We start from the raw sequence: 17,229 nt of genomic DNA, 5'->3' as shown, positions 1-17,229 counted from the left end.
TCTTCACTCTCCCAGACCCAGCCAACACCCCAAAAAGCTGTAAAGCTTGGGAACTCTGTAGGTGTTTATTCTTATCAGTAACATCAAGTTCCACTTCTTGGTTCAGACAGGGGCTCCCAAAACACGCTTTGAGGCATCATCCGCTGCCAGAACCGGGGGCCAAGGTGTGCCCGGCTGCACCCACGGCCAAAAGCTGCGGCGAGATCTCAAGGTATTTGTTGTAATGTAGAATAAATCTTTGTCTGGAGACGATGGCAAAACCATCAGCTTTGTGTTGAGTTACCTCTACAGAAGTAATACTTCTGTTCCCAGCTCGCAAATAGCCTGGGTTGTCTCATTGTACGGCAGAAACAAGGGGAGAAAAGAGGAGAATAATTCCTGAGTGGTGTAGAACCAGGACTAGAAATAGTCTGCAGCTGAATTGCGATAATTTGGGAAAAAATCTATGTTTTGCTTCACCTCTAGACTTCCTATGTCACCGAGATTATTAGGAGTTACAGTTGTTAGAATTACTTGCATACTGTGGGTTCTGCTTAAATGCCTCCAAAGTAAATATTTATCCTTTGAAAGCTCTGGCATTGTCATAAGACCTCTGCTGGTAGATCTGTGCTTTCTTTTGTACAGAAGAAAAATCTTACTTACCCACTTCATTTCTCATTGTGTATCGTTGGGGCTTTTTTCTTCCTTTTTTTTCTCTTTTTTCTTTCTCCTGATGGTGCACATTTCAGAGAGTCTGACGACCCTGCTGTTGCTGCCGCTGATTCCCGTGGGAATTCGTGCTCTGCTGGTCAGAGCTACGCCGACACCTCCACCGAAGACAGCTCAGTTTTCTCCTGGGGCTATGACGTGAGTAGAGCGTAGTCGTCCAAGCCAGATGTAGCACAGGGAGGAGAAAGACATTAGAAATACCGTTGCAAATACATCCCAGGATAAAAATGAGGATTGGATCTGTCAGTTAAGTCGTGACAGTGGTTATAAAATGAACATCTCTTTTACCTCCTCCCCATCTTTCCTCTCTCTCGGATCAAAACATGTTAGGCTCATATTATTCAATTAATATTCTGCATTTCCATCTAAACTTCAGGAAATGCAAATCGTTCAGTGCATGAGTGTATCGATACAACAGAATAAATGCTGTTATTGTGGAATCCTAAATCCTTTCAGACACATGAGTGTGAGATTATCAAACTTCTGCATACTTGTAACAGGGTAAGCCCCTAAACCATTATTCTCATTTAGAAATATTTGTCTTACTCCCTATCTGCCAAAATGACGTGTGCTGTTGCTTTCTGTGAGGTGAGAGGGAACCGTGTAGATTTAAATCATCCAAGAACCGACCCCATTTTCTAGCTACAGGGGAGCACGTAACAAAAGTCCTGACCATCCTTCGCTCTCCCAGTGTTTCACAGCTGCTCACATTGCTTTTTTGTTTTGCTGTTGTCTGCGGATGTTTGCAAGCAACAAATTTTCCATTTCACTAGAATGTCGCTGGATGTTATCCTTCCTGTTCTTGTGTCTTTTCTGTAAATTGCTATGGCTTTAACTTCATATAATAATACATATATTTCAATGGTTTGATAGTTTTTCTGTTGCGTCAGTGTGAGCTTTTTATGTCTGCATCATCTCTGGGGGGTGGGAAATTATTTAAAGTTAATGTCTTTCTACGCAAAAAACCCCACCTGTTTAAATCAGTTGCACTAAGCTTTAAACAAATAGTTGTCTTTTTCAGTTACTAAAAAAAATCAGTTAGAAAAACCCTCTCTGCATGCTATTCATTAGGTATTTATTGGATAACTTTCCTGTCTAGGAATTTGATAAAGCTGCCACACAGCAGGTTCAGCAAATGTTCAGAGAAATTGATGAGCTTCTCTATGAGCAGATAGAAAATGTGCGTGTTGAGGGACTGCAGGAAGAATGCCACCAGTGGACATCCAACTTTCCTCACCTCAGGTATTTTTATTAATAGACTATTGCTAGTACCGTCACAGAGTTATAAAAGGGTAGGGATGGAAGCAGTTGCTTTTAAAACAAGGGTTGGTAGCAGGGTGGGTTTATGCAATTATATCATAGGTAGAGATAAAAAGGCTGTACTGGTAGTCTGCCTGCCATTGTCATTAATAAATATTCTGCTGTCTCACATTTGGTTTCTTGCCAGAGGATTTGGTTGCCATTTGCAACTGACTTGGCCTTAACATAGCAAAATTTTCTTTAGAAAAGAGGTGTGGTATAGCTTAAAGCCAGGTGCTCTAAAATAATTTAAAAATGTTCCTACCCTAGCTCAGCAGCTTAGGACTATCTGTAAACTTAAATTTTGAATCTTCATTACGTGTACTTGAACCTATTTTGCCCATATTCAAAAGTTCTACAACTGGAGCATAAAAACAAGCAAAATTTTCTTAGGGTATTTACCTGACTCGAAGCAATCTGCACCAGGGAAAACAACTGAAAGCGCATTTAACTATCCTCGAGAAAACCACATAGCTCCTCTATAGAACTTGCAGGATTTGCTGCTGTGCTCTCCTCCGTAATCTTACTGGTGATTTCCTGATCAATTGATCCTTTGCTTTTGCCCGTGGCAGGGTTGTGGGGAAGCAGATAGTGATCCCAACGGACGAAGGGTACAGGTGGTACTCGAGTCCACCTTCTGGCAGTTTAGGTTTCTCAGATCTAAGTTCGCCCCAGGAGAAAGATTCGAATGAGTAAGTACCAGCGGTTAACACAGACCGTACCGGGCTGGGAAGGTAACTTTGTTCGGACTGCAGCGAAAGGCTTCTTAAAATGCGAAGGAATTCCTTTCTGTTAGCCTTGGTTTTGAACGCAGCACGCTGCTTTTTTGTTTGTTTGTTTTTTTCCCCCTTCTTTTTAACTGAAAGGTGCATTTGGAATAACCAGCTGTGCTTGTTGCCAGCTACAGTAAACTGGTCGGTAAATAGAAACACCTCTGCTGCTGCTCACTTCTGAAGAATATTTATGTGCTGGTTTTATTGTTAATCATCTATTAAATTGGTATAGAACTTCAAAAATACAAAGCACTAATTAGCACTGCTTATCCTATTTCACATATGAGAATGCTTTTATAATTAGCTTTGGTGGTGTTTTTTTTGTCCCCTGAAGTTTCAGGTTTCTTAGCGAGAATTAAAAATATCCGAATCAAAAGAGTTTTTGATGCGTAATTTGTTGGCCTCCCTACTCCTCAGCTTAAGCTACCACATTGTCTCTCCGTTCGCCAGATGCTGCTGTTTGAAGTGAAGTAACTATTTGTTTTCCATTTCTGCTTTCTGAAAACCGTCACCTGTTCAGAATTAGTGTTTTGGGCAAGAAGGTACCTCTGTCTGTTACTCCTGTTCACAAAAAGGCTGACCGTTCCAAGTCTCCGACCTTGTGTTCTCCAGAGAGCGAAGAAGGAGAGGACGGAGTAATTATCTCGGAAGGCATCGTGGAGGAATATTTAGCATTTGACCGCAGAGATGCGTAGGTATTGACTTTTAATTTAAGAAAGCAGCTGGTGCCAGAGTTCCTGCTGTTTAGATGGATGTATTTGGTTTTGATGTTAGTTGATTGACTATTTGATGAATTTAACTTTTTAAAATATCTTTTCCTTAGAGAATTTCCAAAGGCCTGAGGTTGCTACAAATTCTCTGGGAATCCTCCCAATCCATTTCCTAGAAGAATTTTATTTTGCTAAATAATTTTTTTGGTCATTTTTCACACTAGCTGATTTTGTGCCTGGTTTAAATAGTTCTCCCTAGCATAACTATTGGCATATTTAATAACACTTGTTTAAATGCCATTTATTTTTTATACTAAGTCAAATTCCTTGTTGTTTGTTATGCCCTAGCAGTGTGCTGCTTTCGTTCTCTACTGGCACGTCGAGTGGAATTGTACCTTCCCAGATTCTTAGTGGTAATTTAAGAACTGGAGTGGATTTGATGCTTGCCAAGAAATAACTCCCACTATTTTTATCTTAAGAAGAGAGGATTAAGGGTGGCATAAAGAGGATTCTTTTTGCCCCTTTACTTTATTCAGCCCAACAATATGAACATATGGCCTGGGCAGGGACTCCGGGTGGTACTGTCAGTTGCTAACTACTTAATTGGTTTTAATAAATAAAGCCATTTAGCTGCAGGGACCATGAGATTCAGAATTAAGCCTGGGCTCCAAACACGGTTGTGGCTGTTAGAGCACCATTAAACAGTCACGAGCAGTAACATTCCTCTCTCTCATCTCCAGGATTCTGTAGAGACACTAGATTCGGAGCCTAACAGCGTGATGAACAAATACCATTTTTAAATGGAACTTTGATCTGCTTGTTAAATTCTTTACTATTCATGAAGATTCATTTGTAGTCATTCCGTACAGGGGAACCAAGGTGTGCAGTACTGAGGGGATTGTCTCAGTCATTTCTCACTTAGGTCAGAGGCAGATTCTGGCAGAAATAAAAGTTCAAGTACAGAAGCTTGCCTCTTTCAGTATTAGACTGCAGTTTGACAATGCTCTTTAGTAAACTGACAGCTCTCAGGAAATAACAGTATGCAGTAAATCCAAAACTCCTTAAGTAATGTCTTGGAGCTATTCAGCCAGCTGCCCTGACTTATTTCAGTTTAAGAGAAAACAGAACAGAAACGCAGCTTTAGCTGATGTTTTAGACCTATTAAATAAATGCAACAAAACAGAGGAGCTGAAGAAAGTGTGTTTATGGCAGAGGTAACGCTTACTTTTTTACAGGGAGGAGGAGTTGCACGAGAGGAAAACGGGACTGTCCTCTGGTAGACAGAAACTGGGGTTCCCTCCTATCTCTCCGTATTCCTGCATGAAGGATTCCGTGCTCACGTTTGTGTTTGATGACGTGTGGAGTGAAGTCCTCGGCTGCATGGAAGAATTAATCTGCAGATACTGGGAAGGGTCAGCCTCTGGTAAAGATCCCAGTTAAACTGGAGATTCAAAAGGGGATTTCAGTTTTGCAAGGACGCAGAGAGAGGGATGTGTTTGGAAAGAATCTCCTAGGGAGGGGGAAGGTTATTTTGCTAACGGCAGGAGACGTGCCTTCAAAAGATCTCACACAGCTTCGCATCTAAGAGGACTCTCTTTAAAAAAAAATATCCAGATTCGCAGCACTGTTCACAGCCAGCGATGCCAACAGTCTGTATTTACAGGAATTCTCTGTTGCTTTGCACAGATGATGAGAAAAATACCATAACAGTAGAAACCATCAGAGCAGATGCTGGAAGTCATTTGCAGTTTGATCCTCTGCCAATGTCGTTACCTTGTGTGCCACAAAATAAACTGCCCTCGGTGACATCCAATCCAGTAAGTATTTTTAGCCAGCTGGTTTGTGTAGGGACAAATCAATACAGCGCTACCTAAGCAGCCAGACTCGAGTACGTCAGGGGACTGGTCAGATACGTAACTGGTTGGGATTTTGTACGAGTGCTGACTGTCCTTCCTAATGCTTAAGTTCTGTTATTACTCAGTTGCGAGTTTTAATTCCCACTTTTCTCTTTCAAACTTGGTTTTATATATACATCAGACAACCGTGTGGTGGCTGTTTGCTGATGAGGTAGCTCTTTCTGCATCTCAGGAGTGTTTGAACTAGACGAGGCCGAGCATTGCGTGAGATCCTATTCTCACTGGCTTATCTATAGCTAACTGATCAGGCAATAGAGGATGAATCTCAGTGTGGTTTTTTTTTCCCCTCAGACACTGAATTTGATTGTATAATCTGCTTTAGATGATCTGCTCCTAGAGTGCTGAGTTATCTGTTTACTCTGTTTTAATGCAACTATTTCCCTCTTATTTATTTATTTCTTTCTCCTTTATTTCTACTTCTTCCTCATGTTCTCTGTACCATATGTGTAGTGCCCAAAACCCAGATGTGGCCGCAAAAGCAAAAAGAGGAGAAAAACACCTCAAGTATGTATTCTGGAGGCATTAAAGCTCTGGTATTTTCTATTTGCTGTTGTTACGGTGGGTGGAATTTGATGTTTTTCCAGATCAAGCTGTATTCCACGAAAGGAGTTTACAGTTCTGTTCTTGGCCTAAAACGTCAACATACTGTGCAATACAGCTTTGTAAAACTTGTGATTATAGCTGTTGTTGGAAGGATCCTGTCAGGCAAATGAGAAGCTCAGTTGGAAAATATTAAGTAGGACATAGCATGACATTTTCTAAGAGCTACCACTTCCAAGAAAAAAATGGAATGCTAAGATGCCTATCGTAGATAAGGAATTAATACAATTGAGTAGATATCTAGGTGGCATGGAAAAAATGGGTTTCTTTCCTCCAAAATTGCTTACAAGGAGCAAATCTGTAAACGTGTGTGTATGTCACTGCCGAACAGCAACTCACTTCTGTATTTTTTTAAACTTTCAGGTATATCTCTCTCGAGGGTCAAGTGGTGGCTCTCAGCGTAATGTCAATGGCCTGACGGTTATACAGGGAATCCAGCTGCAGCAAAGGAATCTGCCTGTGATAGAGAAAACACTGTAAGAACTAGAGACCACCTGCCGTAAAGTAGAGCACGCTCCCTTTGCGAGAGAACTTTCTACACTGGAAAAAGCAATTCTCAGTTATTTTCCTGCTCGTTTGTTCAGTCATTTGTCCTCTATGAAACACTATACTTCCCGTATGGGTTTTCTGTTTGGTTCCTGCTGTTTTACCACTCAGTGAGTGGCTGGGGTGTCACTGTTGGCACCGACAGCCTGAACAAGAGATGAAGCTCAGAATGGGATAGAGAAAGTGATTTTCTCAGCTCCTGTGAGCGGACTTGTGTTAGAACTAAGCTATGGATAGGAAAACTGGTGTTTACAGTATGATTGGATTTTTTATTTTATTTTATTTTATTGTGTTATGTGATTAGTTTTTCCTTTTATACTCCAGTCTTTAATCAGAAATTCATAGTTCAGAAAAAAAAAAAGGCTGCTTCTTTTTTCTTTTCCATCCTCTATCATTTTCTAAGCTGGTTGAAAATTATTTTCTATAGTTACATAAGAAGAAAATAAAACCGCAGAATCTCTATCCGTACATAATAATATTAACGTTGCATGCAAGTGAGTACTTTGGTAACAGGGTAGCTGTCACTCATGTTGACCATATCCCTTTTTGGTTTGTAATTCTTTTGCTAGGGACCCGGATGACAAGCGGACAGGCTCCAGTCCTGTTCTCTCTGCTCGAGCGTGGCCAAATCGTTCTCTAGAGCTCAGCACATCCTCCCTCTCACGTGTCACGAGAAGGCACAACCCACCGCCACGGACCCTGCACCCCATCAACACAAGCCGCTCTCGTACGGGGACCCCAAGGTCTGTGGACGATGTCATCAGGGGAACTCGATTGTACATTTTGAAACCAGTTCCCTCACCACAAGTTACCGTATTTAGAGAATTCAGCTTATACAAAGAACAGAACAGGAAATATTTTGTTAAAGAAATTACCTGCCCATTAAAGCGCAGTCTCCCATTGCTAAAGTTGATGTTTACTGTGCCATAAGCTGCGATTCGATTAATCACCTGTGTATTTAGGTAGTTTTGCACACCAACTAGAGACCTGTTGGTCCAGTACAAGCACAGCAAGTCCCTTTCTTGACATCAGCTTGCTTTTTCTATAGCCTGTTTTCAAGATGAACTTAAAGGTCTGCAGTTTGTAGAGGTCAGAATGCCTGTTGCTATCCTAGCCCGGACTGGGCTTATCTTGGAAAGGTACGACCGACCAAAGGACTCTCAATGAACTCAGTGAGCCCACGATCATATTTAGAATATCCTAGTTTTGTTTGGCATAATGATCTGGCTGATTGTAGTCATTTACAGGAATCACAGGGTCTTGGGAAACAGCACAGGGTTTAATATACTTCTCTATTCCACGTGTTGTAAATTGACATAGCTTCCTTCTAGTTTTGCTGTTACCTATAAGCTCATCCACGCTCTTATTTTTTTGTCACATACTGTTTAGAGACTTATTCCTCGTCCCTGCGCAACTGATGCCTCTACTTCCAACATCTTAACGCTTCTGTTCCCTTTCCTCAGGCTTCCAACAATTTAAACCATTATTAACATCTCCTTTTTCTAACGTATTACAGAACATCCTTCCTTCAGTCAACTCCAAAACACGTCTAGAGCTAAGGCTTCTAGATTAATTTCTGCCACATGAAATAAGCATTTGCATTATGTAGCTTTTTTTTCACTTGCTCTGCTTAAAATAAGCCGCTTTCTAGGCTCGCTGTTTTATCTTCAGCGACTAGGCTGTCGTTAGTAGTAAGCAGCACTTCAGCCTAAAGGACATGAACAGAAAATAATGCCATGTCTGGGAAAGGGCAGGGAATGTTCTGCCATTGTACAGTAACTACTCGTGAAGACACCTTTATACACACGCACGTTTATTCTGCGGTACCAGCCCCTCAGCACACTCCTCCCAAACGTGCTGGACGAGGTGCATTTTAACTGCTATATACACCCATTGCCAGGATTTCTACTGAGGTACTTGTTCCCAGACTCATGTGGCCTGCATGCTTCATATTAAACATCAAGAAAACTAAAAGTTCCTGTTAATAGATGAAAAAAGATTTCCCCCAAACTTCACCCACTGCAGAAGTCTCTTAAATCTGGTTTCCAACAGTCAGCCCTAATGCCAGCATCTTACAGCAAAATTCTGCAACCATTGCTCTCGGTGTTAACGTCTGCTTAATGCCAAACAAACACCATTACATGCTTACAGAATACAAACCACGGAATCCGTGTTTTTTCTGTTCTTACTGGTGCGTTTCAGTTTGACTGCACACGAGCAGCTGACCTCACCCTCCCCACTGCTCCTAAGCCGAAAAAATCTCCTACCACCTATTACTACCTCCAGCGTGGCAGAGCACACCAGCGCTGCGGGATCCCAGCGACAAACGGTAACAGGCACAAGAGTTTTACTGCTGAAATTGTTTACTCAGTTTTACTCTGAAATTGTAATCTCTGATGATCCAAGTTACTGAGCCTAAGAGGTCCGATTTATTTGTCACCTTGTGACAGCAGCTGAAATACGTGCAGAAAACATAAGTGCCGGTTCTGACTAACAGTATCACTCAGAGTTCAATGCTTTAATTCCAATTAATGCCCAAATTTTTTCCTTCCCGTAACTACATGCAGAATGATTGACTTGGAAGATTAGCTTTAATTCCTAGGCTAATTATTTTAAAGCTGCTGATGCAGTAAACCATAACTGTGTTATTCTTCAATGCAGAAATCTCGAGGGAACTCGAGTCGAGCTCACAGCGCGACAACACGCAGTGATACCCACCAGCAGCTACAGGAGCAGCTTTTCTTACCTGATCATTTCTCCAGGCCTGACACAACCAACGCATTCTCGGTAAAACAAATCGTATCAAGTCATCCTTAGTGACTTGGTTGACACAGATAAACATTACTGGAGAACTAAATGTCACAGGGGTTCAGTGCCAGGGATTTCATTAAGTTTGGCACTTGATTGGGTATCACAGGTTAACAGGGTGAGTCGCTTGTTCACCGATAACTATTTTCAGCTCCTGACTATTCCTACGAGCAGGTGGAGGTACCACACTTTTCCTTAAGAACACAGGTTTGATTTCCTTGAGGGAAAAAGCAAAAGTGTTACTTGAGGTGTAACATTCAATCTGGCATCCTCTGTAAAGGCCCAAGAACCGTGGGGTAGGAGAGGATGCTTTCAAGGTTTGTGCAGATGTTGGGAAGTCATTCCCACAGCTGTAGTCAGAAACACAAGAGTAGAACAGTCTTCGTTGCTTTCTCAGCCAAGTTTGCTGCACTGCTAATGTCCACTGTTTCAGTATCAAATGCTCTTGGTTTAGTTTACTGAAACACCTATTCTATTGGTATCTTGTCCAATCTAACAAAGTATTTTTATCTAGGCTTGAATAGCTAGAATTTCAGCAGTAGCTTTTAAATAGCTCCTTGTTTGGTTTCTGTGGACAATTTTAACATCCTCAACTTAGAAGCTGAATATACAAACTTTCTAAAATCTATTTTGAAACAGAACAATTTCCACAAGTAGGGAGAATGCCCTTAACTGGCCCAGTGATTGTTCTAAGTGTTATAGAAGTGTATTTTCTACTCCTGAAGTTGATTTAACCCTCCTTAAACTTGTAAAAGCTCTGCTTAGCTCTTTACAGCACCTTACAAATTAGGAAACACCTATGTTAAAACAGTTTGCAGCTGTATTATAATCTTAATGTTTAAAATTTTCTTTCACGCAAACAGAAATAACTTGAACTGTCTTTTCAGCCAGATCCACAGCGCCGCCGTTCTTGCACTGTGATTGATAACAGTAATCAACCTCGGGCAAGCAGAGGATCAGCAGGCTCAGGTACGCCCGTCAGTCAGAGAATTCAGTCAGATCAGGCCACAGGTAGGCTTTTGGGACAGGGATACATTTCCTACTTCGGTAGTTACACTGAGGAGGTTTTTTAAAGTTGCATTTAATGTTTTAAAATTTCCATTATACAAGTTTCATACTTGCATAGAGAGTATGTTTGGGCATGTTCTTTTATTACCACTTGGTATTTGAAATCATTTTAAGGAAGCTTAATGCCATCAGCCCTAGTGCCTCTTGTGTCAAAGTTAAGAGCAGGAGCTGCCAATTTGAAGAGAAACTAGCAACAACTACTTTCTGTCCAAGGGTTTCTCTTCTGCTCAACTATAAAAGTGAAAGGAATGGCATTATGTCCAAACAAAAACTATCTGGAAAGGATTCTGCTAGATCTGCACTAGATCGTAAAACTGCATTTGATGAAGTCGGGGTGCATTTTAAAGCCAGTAACAACTGTACCAGTACAACTCACAGGCATCCTCTGAAATCAGATTTGCTTGTACCGTTTAATTTGTAACAACTGGATGAAGTTTGTAGAGGTACTTGGCATAACCTAAAGTGAATCTCATCTGAAATTATTTATTTTTAATTGATGAAAGTATCAGGGCAGCAGGAAGGCATTTTTGTTGCATGTAACTCTTCCCTCTAGTTTCCCTTCCTTCGCTGCAAAGTCATCTCCTTAAACCATTCATGGTAAATATCCTTGGAAAACAGTCTTCCTATACGCTTCAGAGTAGTTTCACAGGCAAACCCAGGGTTGTTCTGTGGTGAGTTTGTGGTTGTTTGTTGATTTTATTTTTTTTAAATAGCTGGAAGCTACAATACAATGCTGCATGAGCATACACAAGTATTCTGTCTGACCAAAGAGCCTTACCTTTAGAGATTTAGGTTTCAACCTCTTGCTGCACACACAAGGGCTAGTCAGTTGGAAGGGAGCTTGTTCAGAGATGATGGCAGAGGAGAAAGTTAACTTTTGTGCCCTGTAGCAATGCTATTTTTGTAGCTCTCAGCCAAGTTCACCTTGAGCACTCCTTGCTAGCTTCAAAACAAAGTCAGGTAACACCTCTGCCTGGGAAGGGTGGCCCAGAGCAGAGCATTAGATGCGCTTTCTGAAAACCAGGCCCGTGAGGAGAAGTTGTGCTGGATTCCTTCCATCGCAGTGTTTTGGGATTCCTTATAGAGTTGTCAGAACTTCCACATTAAAAGAAGCTGCAAGAGTTAATGGAAGCTGCAAAGGTTAAGGCAGCGAGCACGTGGCTGATTATTAGAGGACAGGAAGGGTCTTTAGGCTTGTTTTATAGCCTTGTAAGTGGTACAAGAGGCAACCCGAGTTTAACAAAGGCACTACATTCCACTAACCTGTTTTTAAACGAGAAAGGAGTGGTTCCTACTAAAATTAAAATATCTGCTCCTTGCAAAAGAACCCAAACCACCTCACTGTCTTTAAATGCTAGATGAGTTTTGACTGCTGTGTAAACAGCAACGAAAAAAATAAATTAAAAATTGAAATCAGCAGAACATTGTAGATTCAAATACTTCTAGGAATACACGTAGTTCCCTGTAATGCAGTAACTACGAAAGCACAAACTTTACCCCCGGTGGAAGGCCAGCCACTTGTCTCCAACTTGCTGAAGTTATACATAACGCAGCTGATAGCCACGTGTTGGAATAAAAAGAGGAGAAAAAAAAAAAAGGCATTTTAGTTTTAAGCTGAAGGAGATGTATCCGATACTTAGGTTTAACACCTTCCAGAAGCCTTAATTAAAAGATGTGCATGCTCTGTGTTTATTAGGTGTTCAGCTGCACGGTTCTGTGACAGCCCACAGGCGAAGTGGATCAGTCACAAAAAGCAAACAGGGGCTCTGACACGCCACGAAGAAGCATCCATCCGTCTCCAGAGAGTCATGAACCACCTCTCGCGCTCAGCAGCGTCAACATTGTTTACAAGAGAGTTTTCAGACACCCTTCCTCACGAATAGTTATTTTTATATAAAGCTCAAGAAGCAGCTGCCAAAGATTAGAAGGGGTATACGTAAACATTCCATTTTCTACCGGTAGCAGAAGTTATACTCCAGCGGGAGGGTGAATATACTCCAGTGGACAGTAAAGCCCAACTTCCAGACAATCTAGAGAACGCTCTCAGTCGTTACTGGGAAATGCCGTTACAGGCAGGTACTTCAGAACGTGCTGATTTTTTCCATTAGCTCTATGAAAAATTAACCAGGCCTTCCATGGTAGTAGCAATGTACATTTTTAATGCTATATTTATATCTTTAAAGCAATATTACGCTATCAGAAGCAGGCATTGCACACGACACTGCTTCTGCCACTCAGTTTAAACAGGTTATGAATCCTGGATTAATTGCAGCAGATGTTAACACAGCTGTGTAAAAAATAAGGTAGCAATGAACCAGAGGAACAGAACTGACAGCTTTAAGGGTAGCACAGCCCTGACTCTTACTGTGTTACTCCCACCTCCTCCTGGGTGACTGAAGAAGGTTTAAGAGGCAAAAAGGAGTCTCTTGCTGCAAGTAGTTCCAGACAGGATTCCAAGAAAGTACACCGTCTTCCTGGTGAGATGTTTTATGCTAATTTTGCAGAACGGATCAATCTTCCTTTCTAAAAATACTTGCCATTACACAACCTTTCTGTGCTCCACCGTGAAGTTCCACAACCCATAGACAAAACAGAGCTTTCAGTAGATGTGTTCTGCCCTGCCTGAGACATACCAGAGGTATCAGCTCTAGTTCAGTTGCCCTTGTGGCTCCAAGTAAGACAAAAACATGAAATACAGGCCGCTCAAAATAGCTGATTAGTTCAAGGTCTTACTCCCAAACAGTAAGTGTCAGGCTACAAGTGTAAAGACGAGGCAAGGATAACCCCTTACTGTATTTTTTAACAAAGTTAGGGCACCACACAAAACCAGTTGTTCCCTTATTAAATCAAATTAAAGAGCACTTTTTCCTAAATTTCCTTATTAGTATTTTCCAAATTGCAATTTGTAACAGAAAAAAACTCATCAGTATTCTTTAGGAAGTGGCTCTTACTTCTCCACCCTGAAGTTACACAATCTATCAAATGTTAGTGGCACCCACAGAACAGCTAATAACTTGTAATCGCTGTTGAAGCTCTTGAGTCCAATTGATCAAAGCACGTCCTAATCAAAGCAGAACTATGCAAGTGTAATGTTCCTTTGCATTTCTAGAGGAGGCGGGAGGAAGGTTTGGGCTCAATCTAAATTGAGACTGATGCTAAAGAGAGGCCTCTATCCAGTAAACCTCTCCAAAACATAATTTCTCTTAACAGTAGGACTGCTGCAACATTGCACAGCTATCTCAAGCTAACTGGAGATAAGCATCCCGCTCCTGTCCAGTGCCATTCCTCAGGAACCAAGCTAGTAAGTTACAAAAATAGACAAAGAAACCAGTAACAAAATGTAGTATTTAATAGCCTAGAGGAGTCAGTGCGTTAAAAAAGCAAAAGCAGTCTCATCGTAAGGTCATTTTTGGCTTCTGTTCCCACGGCTGACACCAGAGACTTCTCCTGGGCCGTTAAGACACCAATTTCGTCTAGTAAAAGAAACGTTGAATCCATGTGTTACGTGATGCGATCTGCTCTATTCTCTCAGAACCACGATAATTTCTGAAGGCAGCCACGTAAAAAGCAACAGAGCTACCACCTACCTCTAGCGGAAGCTGTAAACAGTTCCTGAACGCTGTCACTGAAACAACGAGGACCTTCAACTCAAAACCAAGCATTTACCTCGTGGCTCATAAGCCTGGAAAAATGATCCACAAAACCACCTCCTAGTTCCTTTGAGCTACAGCAAATTCAAAACTAGCTACCCTTCAAATTCATACGCCTGCACACTGTGTCAAGTGGTTTGAAGCAAAGAACCTTCAAAGCGCTCACGCATCATACAGAAGTAGTTCACGTCTGAAATATCAGAAATGTTGACGAACAGTGAAGCAGCTGATCTCTCCCACCCTAGAGCAGACCTGACTGCTAACCACCCTTACCAGTACAGCCATGTTTTCAGCTGCTCTAGAAGTACGTAGCATTTACTGGACTTGAATCAGTCAGAAGAGTCCACACAATCAGATTGTTTTCACCAGCTACTTAGAAAATGTGGGGAGGGCTGGGGAGGCAACATAGCACAGGATTCTGCAAAAAATTTATTAAATCTGCAATTCTCCAAAGTTATCTTTATAAAAGCACTGGAATATCTGAAAAACACATGTTGAGCCGAAGTACAAACGCCGTTAAAACCAGCCGGTTTGTCACAAAAGAAACGTGTACAGAGCGAAAAGGCGAGGTTTCCAAATAAGAAACCACAGGAATCGGTATTGAAGAGTCTCAGAGGTGCAGGACTACGTTGTTTCACACCATCAGCTGGACCAATATCCGTTAGGGGTTTAGAAGGAAGGTGCTCCAGCGTAAGTTTAATACACGACAGCCATCACAAGCGTCACACCGCTTCCTTAGTGCAACAGGATCTGTTTGATCTTAACTGAAGAGCACCCAAAGGATTTTAAACAGTGGCACCGGAATATTTTGTCTTTCCTTTTCATGATGCACTCCGTACCATACCTTCCAGCCACAGCAAGCTGATGCGTAAACACCCTGAAAGGGTAGCCCAGGAAAATTCTAGAATTCTCCCAAATCAACACATTGCCACACAAAATGATACCTCGTATTTCAGCCTACACAGTTCTCTATTTCTTTCCCTTCTTGGCTGCAGTCTTCTTTCCTCCTTTTTTAGCAGTATTCCCATATTTTGCTTCCATTTGGGCCAAAAAGTCATCCATTTCCTTTTTTCGATCTTTTTTTCTGCTCTGGAAGAGTGAAAAAACCAAAAACACAAACCCAAAACTTTTACCGCTTCCCAATACAGAATATTCTGTCGAAGTTAGATAGCCACCTAAAATCTTGGAATATGTTAAACAAGGAATACAAGCTACAGAAAGTATAGTACTGTCAAGCAAAAGCCAACTCCTATACTCAAGGCTCCCAAAGTATCAATATAGAGGTGAAGAATAACTACTGAAATTCATGACTTAAGGCTAGGAAAAGCAAAGCTATTTCTAGCTTACACCCAAAACTCAATTTGAAGAATGATTAAGGATAAACATTCTAGGAAACCCACCAGACAATAAGAAAGAAGGGAAAACATTCCAAAAAACACAATGTAAATGAAACGTGTCTTTACTCAAATCCCCAGGATAGAAAAGCAAAATAGTAAGACGCATCATCTTTTACATCCTCACGGAATCCTTCAGAAAGAAAGAATCATTAACCCTCTCTGCTTAACTGCCTAAAACTAGAAGTTAAATATTTTGTGTATCCACAAAGCATATTAGAATAAAGCTTTGTTAATTTTTATAAAGCCACAGGCAATAAAATCCATACTTGACTGTTAATTTGAAGTACACAGATGGTTAACATTAAGGTCACGTTTTAACCTCAGGAACTCAGAAGAGTTGCAAGGATCCAAAATACAAAGATGCTCAGGGAAAACATAATTATAAGCCAGTAACATAATTATTTTCAACAGATACATAAAAAGCCTTACTTCAATCAGTGCTTTCAAGTCACCTTCTCCACCAAGGCCAAGTTCATCTCTGGTCTTCTCTGCCTCCTTAGCTTCTTTTTCTGCCTAAAATAGCAAACTAGGTGTTTTTGAAAGTATTTTACATGTTATTTGACTAAGTCTTATAGTGTTGGGTTTTTTTTGGTGGGGGGAGGGGGACTGGTATCTGTACACAAATAGCTAGAAGAAAACAGGAATAGTTTCCCAGTTTAGCCATGGATGAGAAATCACTCAAGGAAAGCCCATTCCAATTTCACAATTTAGTAGAGCAGGACAATTTTTTGCTGCCTCACAATGCTGAATGTGATGTCTATCCCCATCCCTGCTCCCTCTACCAACACCTTTTTTGTCTTAGCAGCTATTACATCTTCTTTAACTTAGAGAAAGGTTACTGTGGTGTGCACAGAGCATACTCTCCAGTGTTGTCATTTCTGTTTTTTCAAACAAAAGCAGGTTGGAGCAGAGGTCCCTTTGGTCCAGAATGTTATTTCACACTTGCAAAAGGCAGGCATAATGTATTTCCGCCATGTACACTTCTTAACTCCAGCAGCTCATAGCTTTGTAAATAAACACAGGGACATGCTAAGCTGAAATAAGCCACAGCGTGTAACAATGAAATAAAAGAACTAAGTAATAGTCAGCAGCCTGAACAACTCAAAAGGCTTTCACGATTTGGGAGGGGGCGTGGAGTACACAGGTGACCAAGTGCGAAAGTGAGAGGTGCTGCGAAGATCTGTAACGCAGCCACCCTGCGGCAAACACTTGTGTCAAGAGTTTTGCTTATTTCTACCAAGGGAGACTAAAAGCTTTTCATGTTGCCTGATCTCGTCGAGAGGTGTCCCTGCCCATGACAGGGAGGTTGGATTAAATGATCTCTGAGATCCCTTCCGGTCTAGGCCGGTCTAGGATAATGCCTCCCTCTGGCCCCTGACCGATATAACCTACCCGCCTTTTCCTTGCCATCTTCTTCTGCTTCGACTCTTGCACAAAACTTTTGTAGGATGGGACTTCTCCAGCTTCAATGGCTGCTTCGATGGCTTGGCGTATCCGCTCCTCGTCGGTGTAGTCTGCACACAACACAGACTCCATTATCCTGTCCATGTTGCCCTTAAAATCGACGTACGCCACTTTAATGTCGGCGAGCTCTTCTTCCGAACCTTTGTAGCCCTTTTCGAAGTCTTGGATGTCTTTCACCGTTATCTGAAGCAGAAGAGGTGTCACAAGCGCCCACTCCCCACAGAGACTGGCGGAAAATAACCAAACCCAGCCCCGCGCTTCCCGCAGGGGCGCAGCTCCCGAGGAGGCAG

General features: G+C 41.6%; 2 protein-coding genes across 2 annotated transcripts; one reads left to right on the top strand and one right to left on the bottom strand.

Annotated features, from left to right (window-relative positions):
- Positions 1-106: 106 nt before the first annotated feature.
- On the top strand, positions 107-12,198 carry FAM149B1 (family with sequence similarity 149, member B1; the record flags this gene model as incomplete). Its single annotated transcript, XM_009868147.1, has 14 exons — positions 107-211; positions 729-846; positions 1,808-1,950; positions 2,580-2,699; positions 3,301-3,471; positions 4,726-4,913; positions 5,177-5,307; positions 5,857-5,910; positions 6,370-6,482; positions 7,122-7,328; positions 8,755-8,881; positions 9,214-9,339; positions 10,248-10,337; positions 12,133-12,198. Coding segments are annotated over 14 exons (1,759 nt in total), but the record flags the coding sequence as incomplete, so codon positions are not given.
- Positions 12,199-15,047: 2,849 nt separating this feature from the next.
- DNAJC9 (DnaJ (Hsp40) homolog, subfamily C, member 9) lies at positions 15,048-17,165 on the bottom strand (the record flags this gene model as incomplete). The annotated part of the gene is made up of 3 exons (XM_009868146.1): positions 15,048-15,167; positions 15,905-15,988; positions 16,868-17,165. Coding segments are annotated over 3 exons (502 nt in total), but the record flags the coding sequence as incomplete, so codon positions are not given.
- Positions 17,166-17,229: the final 64 nt, after the last annotated feature.

The sequence above is a fragment of the Apaloderma vittatum genome, unplaced genomic scaffold (assembly GCF_000703405.1).
Source record: "Apaloderma vittatum isolate BGI_N311 unplaced genomic scaffold, ASM70340v1 scaffold44164, whole genome shotgun sequence".
NCBI lineage: Eukaryota > Metazoa > Chordata > Aves > Trogoniformes > Trogonidae > Apaloderma > Apaloderma vittatum.
Note: the sequence above shows the minus strand (reverse complement) of the source record. Positions and strands in the feature narration are given on the sequence as shown.